At 31.7% G+C, this 8617-nt stretch overlaps 1 protein-coding gene across 1 annotated transcript; it reads left to right on the plus strand.

Annotated features, from left to right (window-relative positions):
* Positions 1 to 2791: 2791 nt before the first annotated feature.
* On the plus strand, positions 2792 to 7204 carry LOC124355467 (tRNA wybutosine-synthesizing protein 5-like). The gene is made up of 2 exons (XM_046806614.1): positions 2792 to 3661; positions 6897 to 7204. Exons 1-2 carry the CDS (start codon positions 2828 to 2830, stop codon positions 7005 to 7007), a joined length of 945 nt encoding a protein of 314 aa, XP_046662570.1. The 5' UTR covers positions 2792 to 2827; the 3' UTR covers positions 7008 to 7204.
* The last annotated feature ends 1413 nt before the right edge of the window (positions 7205 to 8617 follow it).

Consider the following 8617-nt stretch of genomic DNA (forward strand, 5'->3'; position numbering starts at 1 on the left):
ACTCTATATACTTTTATTTTTTGTTTACATTTATAAAAATACTGTTAAAATCTATGTAAATAATTATTACATAAGTGGGAAAACTATTTTGATTTATGCAATTAAAGATAAAACACTCCATGACAGGTGACACTATGCCTATGTAGACCCATTTCCTTAGAGCAACCTTTCCTCAGGCAGATGAAGTAAGAATTTATTATAAAAAACCTGTTTAGTTACTTTTATTGGCTCCTTTAGATTAATAACAGTTATTTCATGTATCTTTTATGTTCCTGTGTTATATTGTAAAATCTTGATGGAAATGAACTAATTCATTCATTCATTTCATTTGCTTTAAAGATTTACTTTGTGTATATATTTTTAATTTGAAAATAAACATACGTTTTATTGATTTTTTCCTTTAATATTTAACGTTTAATTTTTCAATAGTACTGCAGAGAGTTCCAATGATGAAATTTAACTACGTAATAGATTATTTTTGTAAATATCGTTATATTTTGTAGAATCGATGATAAATGTCACCGTTGACATATTTCCCTTACGTATTACTCAGGGTTCTTAGCTCTTTATTAAAAATCATCTTTGATGTAATGCTATGGATTCCGGTTATAACCGGTAAAAATCAATAGCTGTTAATTTTTAATACCTTTATCACTCGTCCAACCACAAAGCAATGAACTCATACTCTCGAGTTTAACTTCTAAATAAACTGAACAAATGGTGCGACACAAAGTAAAAATAACTAATTTCCATGGAATCTATAAACGTATTTCCACTAAACAAAGGAATCACTGTCATCTTGGAAAATAATACAAGATTATAAATTGAAAGGTTGAGTTGATTCAGCTATTTGTACAACTAATGAACAACTCTTAGTGTTAATTTCCAGATGTATTATTATAACAATCAACATTCTTTCACCAAAGATTGCATTGTTGCAATCATATGAACAGCTAACCTTAATGAAAAACAGGTAACTAGTAATAACAAAACAAATGTATAAATAAAATTTGATGTCATTATTATCTGTTTCATTCACAGTAACGGTTACTATACAAATATTTCAGCATTGACTTAGTTCAACCGTACATAGTTAAATCTTATTGTACTTTTTTGTTTCTTTTGAACCAATTTAGCTAATCAGTGAATATTTAATAGCTTTAAACACCCTATTTTAAAAATTGAAATTTATAAATTGTGGTGAAGAACATATAAACAATACATTTTTTATATAGTTTTTATGTTATAAAGGATAAATAAGGACAAATAAGGATAAATAAAGGAGTTGCCTGTTTTATTGCAAATTAAAGTGCATTTACCGTATATTAGCTTACCGTACATTTATATGTATTATAATGTCAAATTATTTGATAGTTACAAGGAAACTGTAATAAAGAGTAATGTGGAACTTATAGTGCATTTTTTTATCTTAATTCATGATATTCATTATGATTTAATAGGTGAGTTTTACATTTCGCTCTTCTTCGGTGACCATTTTAAAATGAATAAAGATAGTCAAGTTTTATTTTCTCCAGAATGAATTGTTTAACAATGGACTTTTAAAATTTATGTGTTAACATTACGTATTTAGTTTTCGTAAATTATCATCGAGATTTAAAAATTTGATTTCCAGATCAAAATAATTTGGAAATTATTTGTAAAGTTTAGTTTTATATTCCTTAGTTTTCAGTATTAACCTGTGTATTTAGATTTTTTTTATTTTTCAGGAAAATTTATATGCATAAATTAATTATTTGTATGAAAAATAAGTTATTGCTTTGTTTTTAAAGAAGTTTTTATCTAATAATAATCACGTTAGGTTTAAAACAGCGTCCATAAAAAATTGTCAAACCCTAATTATATGTGAAACTTTAGTTATATGTACGTTACTTTTAGGTGAACATTTGTATGTAAATTTTATTTCGCTAAGTATAATAATAACCTCTTACCTGGTTAATAATGTTATTAAACTCCTGATTTAATAATCAGCTTACGAGATTACTAGCCCCACCCCCCCCCCCCCCCACCCCCCCCCCCCCCCACCCCCCCCCCCCCCCACCCCCCCCCCCCCCCACCCCCCCCCCCCCCCACCCCCCCCCCCCCCCAATAATTTGTTTTTAAAGCTCAATATTCTGTTCACTATTTGTTAACTTACTGCAAATAAAGAACATATGTTCAACAATGGCAGGATAATAAAATTCTTCCTATATTTGGAGGACAAATGGTTTAATATTTTGAATAATTCTTCTCTAAATAAGTAGTCTTTGTTTGTTATTAGCTCAAAATAACAAGTTCCGCCATCACAAGTTAGCAGATTGTGCGGACTCACATGATCCTTCCATGTGATCTTTTTTTTTCTAAAGGGCAGCCTATTGTCAAGCATTTGAGTCTCAAGAATCTTTTGTGTACTGGAGGTATGAAATTATCTCCAGCAGTTTAGTTTCAGCAGTCCTACAAAATCCTAAATACAAACAACAAGGTATTCTTGAGGAAGGTTAATATCCTTGTTGAAAGTGCCAAAATTATTCTTAGATTGTAATGCAGGACAGTAAAACAGAATTAGTATTATTCGTAATTACAGAGAAAACTTAAGCTAGCTTAATAAAAATACCTTTTTATTCCAAGGTCTTGAGTAATTGACCTTATGGTGGTCATGAGTTCAAATAGTAGCCTAATACATACTATTAAGTTCAGAAAATACCATCCTAATGGTTTTATACATGCAGTTTTTGGATTATCATATGTATACATATATTGTAAATAAAATTATGGAAACAATACATTGACCAAAATTAATCATATTTTATGTTTCAGGTTATTCTAAAAGATGAACTTATCGAAAGATTGTATTGAGGTTCCGCTTTACTATGATATACACTCAAAGGAAGACTTTATTTTTCAAATCCAATGTAAAAGGAAACCTGCTGTATTAAGAGGGTTAGACATTGGAGACTGCTGTGAAAAGTGGTCAGTTGAATACTTGACACATCACATCGGACATTTAGAGGCAAAAATACATGTTTCATGTGAAAGTAAAATGGACTTTATCAACAAAAACTTTTCATATAAAACATTAAGTTTAGCGGAGATCATTAAACGAGCTTCTGCAACGATAAAAGAAAATTACTTCTTCCAACCACAAGAATATTATTATTTAAGATCTCTGAGCAGTGAAAGAAGGGGACGTGAAGTTTCTGACATTAAAAAACAATTTGCTCAAATAGCAGATGACATTGTAATACCAAAATTTTTCAATGACGTTGATTTCTTTTCAAGTGTTTTGAGAGTTAGTTCAGAAGGTGTTCAGTTGTGGACTCATTACGATATCATGGACAACATATTGATCCAAGTACAAGGAAGAAAACGTGTTGTACTGTTCGATCCATCTGACATCAGTTATTTGTACATGGAGGGTGACAAATCTCGTGTGCTAGATATTGATGAACCAGATTTAACTTTATTTCCGGAATTCATAAAAGCAACAAAATATGTTTGTACTTTGGAGCCTGGTGATGTTTTATTTATTCCAGCACTTTGGTTTCATAATACACTAGCCCTAACATATGGGGTTGCAGTGAATGTCTTTTGGAAAAATCTTGATCATGAGCTGTATGATAAGAATGATTTCTATGGAAATAAAGACCTTTTACCAGCTGCCAAGGTTAGTTTATGTCAAAGTAACTGGACTTTCTGTGATCGAATACCGATCGTAAAATAAATATGAAAATCAAGCATTCAGCCAGCATTTAATTACCTGGTATATTGATACACAGTGTTGATGAAAACTAACTTACTTAAAAACAAACAGTTGATCCTAACAGAACCTAGAGAAATTCATAACAATTTATATATACAAAGTTTCAAGAGTCATTGAAACAAAATTATTTAATTTTTTAAATTTTTACAGTCACAAAACTGTAAAACAGTAGAACCTCTTTAATATGGACTATACATAATTGGGACTCTAAGTAGTCTGGATTAAGTGAAATAATCCTAACTCCTCAACTAGTTATATAGAAATTTCTGTACTGGCAAGCCCATTATGCAAGGGGTTTTTCCAAACTTTTATAAAATGTGCGAATGTTTTATGCAAGGGTATATTTATTACATAATGTATATTTTTTGCCAAAGTATGAAGAATTTGAATCTTGAACTAGAAAAATATTAGCACTGCAAAACTATACTGCAAAAAACTAGTGGTTGCTGAGCAATTTTAGTGCAAAACCTCAAATATCCTGGTTGAGTACCAAATTTTGTTTGGATAAAACAAAATAGCTAAAAGACACAGAATTTATTATCTAGTAATACAATATGAAACATTGTGTAAACATATATAAGATGTTCATATTATACTAACATATACAAATTGATGAAAAATGTAATGGTTTTTTTTTATTTGTCAATATGAAGTTTAGTTAATTGGAAACATGTAGATATTATTCTTATTAGGGTTTAAGAGCTTTTTTTATGGTTAAATATGTCATAGAATTGGTAATGACAGAGACTCAGTATTAGTCGTTTTCCATTACAGAATGAGTCTAGAGGAACTCAGGGAAAATGAGTCGCTTACTATAGTTGAATTGATTACAAAATAGGACTGGGACCGGTGGAGGGGGGCGCGGTCAACGGCTGAGAGCAGCCAATCAGCTTCGAGTAAACCGCACAGCGTTGCCGTTTTCATAATCCGCACAACCCTCCTCAGTCTCAGTCTACAGTCTCTGCCCAGTAACCGATTCGTGCGTTTCACTTTGTATTCTCGTGTTCTGTGCAACTGTAGTGGTGTTACCGTTGTTTACCAGTCCTTTTCAGGACTTAGCTGTGACTTAGGCCTACAGTAGTGTAACAAATTATTTTGTACTTTCATAACATTTGTACTGGTAGTTTATGATTATATTTACATCATGAATGAAGAAAATCAAACTGTGAAACGTCGTGGGCGTCCGCGCATTCATCTTAAGCGTTTACATTATCAGAACGTAGGACGTGGTGTAACCTCTGCGCACTCAAGCCAGAAAACTTGTTTGCACTGCCAAAGAATATTTCCAGCAGGAAAAAACAAACAATAGGCCACTCTTACCCGTTGCCAAAGTTGTACAACGAACTGCAGCGGCCCTGGGCATAAATAAAAATACCGTTGTAAAAATTTGTTCAGAGAAGAAGAAAAACCTTGATGAGGGAGGAAGTGGAGAAGTACATACCCCAAACAAAAAGAAACTTCCACGTCAGAAACGAGTTACAAACCTGGATAATTTCCAAAAACATGCAATCCGTCGTCATGTGTATGCATACTATAGACGAAAGGAAAAAAAACTAATTCAATCATTGAAGGATGCCGATTTATTTAACGGCTGCAAATCTTCTCATTCACTTGTTTTAAAAACAACTTGGCTTCAAGTACAAGTCAGTTGGGAAACGGAAAGTACTTTTTGAAAGACCAGATGTAGTTGCATGGCGCTGTAGGTTTCTTCGTCAAATGAAGAACTTAAATTTAGATGAAGTACTCTGGATTGACGAGACATGGGTTAACACAAACCACTCCCAAACAAACGCTTGGCCAGATGACTCTGTTCAAGGTACAATGTCCGTACCTCTCGGTAAAGGGGGAAGAATGATATTGCTTCACGCTGGTAGTTCTAAAGGTTTATTCCAAACAGCCTTCTACTTTTTTCTTCGAAAAAAAAAAAAAAAAACGAGCGATTACCATGAAGAAATGGACCACGAAAAGTTTTTAGGCTGGTTTGTAAACAATCTTCTTCCAAATCTGGAAAATCCTCAACCATAGTATTTGATAATGCTAAGTACCACTCAAAAGTATTGGACAAGGCCCCAACAATGGCTTCAAAAATTTTTTGATGGTGGAATGGCTACAGAAATTCAACATCCCATTTGAAGCAGACATGAAGAAAGCAAAAATAATAAACCGAATATATTTTGAATTCTATTTCCGCATGCAAATACGACAAAACTATACACTTAAAAACCATATTCTAAATCATTTTTATGAATACTGGTTTAAAAAATTACATCATAATTATTATCTATCCAATTTTAATGATATTTAAAATAAAATGTGCAACCAAATATTATGTCCATTATTTAAATCAATATTTACGTGAGTTTGTTTCAACTTATGAACACCAAAACGAAAAGTACGAGCATACAAGTTCATGCAAGGTCATGAGTGAACTTGATCATAATTTTGTGTAAATGACCAAAAGTCACTCAAAAATATTAACCATAATGAAGAAATTAATAGAATAATAATATAATCAATTGAAAACTCAATAAACGGTCAGTGAAACGCGCGTGGCTAGCAGATCTGCTGTACCCCTGTAACGCCAAGCGACGTCGACGTGGCAACGCCGCTCCCTCTCCTATGCTGAGCGCCAGTCCTATTTTGTAATCAATTCAACTATAGTAGGAGGGTTATTGTGAGAGAAGTTGTATACAGTAATTAAACTGGTTTGATCAGTCCAATTTATTATACACATGATATGATATCTAATTGGATAAATTAAATATCCATCATGTATTTCGTTCACTAAAGTGAAATAAAAATGTTTAAATTTAATACATTAAGGGGATATCATAATGAGCTTTTTATTAAGATTTTTTTTGACTTCCAGAATTCTTTGTTATGATGTAATTAAATGAGTCAGTTTTTTTTTTAGATATCTTGTGCTGTAATCTTAAATTTAATAATTTATTTCATCCTTTATTTGTTAGAAAAATGTACACAACCATAATATTACGCTCCTCAGTGGAGATTACAGTATGAGTAATCGCTTCAACATTGTGCATTGTGGCTATTGTTGTATATGTCAGTTGTGTAAACTATTGTAAGACAATAATATATTGTGCTGTTTATTATTATAATCACATTCTGTTTCTTTTAGGCCCTGCAAAATGTAGAAAATGCTATTAAGCTGCTGAACACATTACCACCACAGTATAAAGACTTTTACTTGAAGAGGTGTCTGAAGAACATTGAAAAACATCTGCAGTAGACTGAAAATAGCGAAGAAGTGATAATTAAATATATGACTGTAGTACCTACTGAAATATCTGTTTCATTGTATTTCTAACACATTGTAAAATTCATCATTTCTATAAATGTAAAAAATTTATTTTTTGTATTTGTTCAATGTACAGTTAAGTTTATTTACATGGTTAAGTAAAAAACAATATATTATATGAATCTTAATTATATTTCTTTCTATCTCTCACCAATCTAATCAAAGCCTGTCTAGATCTGTATATCATATTCATATGATGTACTCGTACTGTGAAATTCCTACAGTATAGAAAATGTGGCAAAGGTCTGACAGTTAAAGAAAACAAAACAGATAAATGTTTTAATTTCTAAAAATTTGTTATTCTTAATATAAATATTTGTTCTGAATATTACAAGCTTTTGGCAGTCGTGTAAACAACACTAAAACTGTCTTCTAAGATTAAACTTTAACGTTATTTAAATGCTGTCACATTTCTCTTTGTCTTAATGTTAAAACTTTCAAACAGTTTCTGTAACATTTCTTTTGGTATGGAATCAACTTTGAGTGTGTAGTCCTTTTTAGTGTATCTGTTTATGGGGTTGTGTATGTACACAACAAACGCCAGGTAACGTTTCCTAAACATTACATGGCTGTAAGGCCCTATTTAGTTAAAGTCAAATTCTGTGTAAATTCACTTTTTATTAGTTCACCTCTTTTCTGCAATTAAACAAAAAAAGAAAAAAAATGAGCCAAAGACACAGTGTCCCTTTATCCTACAGCAGATCACTGTCTGCTCATTTAGCTAGGCTACAACTACATAATTATCTGTATCTACTTTCTTCCAACTTTAAGTATTAGCAATAAATTATTAATTCATTAATCTGTATACTCTTCATGTTGGCAACTCTCATAAAAAGGATCCAAAACAGGATGATGAAATTAGATGATTATAAAGTTGTTCTGTAATAGTTTACAAAACCAAGTGACACTATCTGAGTGTAATTAAACGTGAAAATAATGAACATATAACTAATCACACACAGATCTCACAGACAACATGAGGCAATAACAATTTCCCACTGAATCGATACACTTGAAGTGGCTACAACTTTTTGAGTCGACAACATATAACCAATCACATTCAAACTACTACTAACACGGGCTAGATTGTGACACACTGATCCAGTTAAATGTTGCAACCAACATGTGGCTACCAATATATATAACTCAAATCCAATCCTACACAAATGGCAGCATCAATGTGTAGGACCCTAATTACTGATCTGGTACAGAAAGTCAAATTTTGTGAGTCAACAATAGTTTATTTCGTAGTTTAACTTAATTTTACACAATAAAATTTGTGTTATAACCTCACTTAAACTGAAGTGAACACAAAATGTGTTTGTTTTCTAGAAAGAGTGACAACAAAAATGAAAAGTTGATGTTTTTCTTCCACACTACCATCCAAACTAATCGTTGTTAATTTGAGATGGTATTTAATTTTGTATGAAACGTATTTTATTATGTTATGGCATTAATTCATATCAGTGATCCTCATACAATTCAAAGCATCGCCATAAACCAAGATCCATTCCATCCAGACCAGATCAATTCCATTGGGG

This window comes from Homalodisca vitripennis, chromosome 2 (genome assembly GCF_021130785.1).
Source record: "Homalodisca vitripennis isolate AUS2020 chromosome 2, UT_GWSS_2.1, whole genome shotgun sequence".
Taxonomy (NCBI): Eukaryota; Metazoa; Arthropoda; class Insecta; order Hemiptera; family Cicadellidae; genus Homalodisca; species Homalodisca vitripennis.

Coding starts and splice junctions, on each gene's coding strand:
- LOC124355467 (XM_046806614.1), top strand. CDS start 2,828: ATGAACTTATCGAAAGATTGTATTGAGGTTCCGCTTTACTATGATATA. Junction 3,662..6,896: donor ACCTTTTACCAGCTGCCAAG/GTTAGTTTATGT, acceptor TGTTTCTTTTAG/GCCCTGCAAAATGTAGAAAA.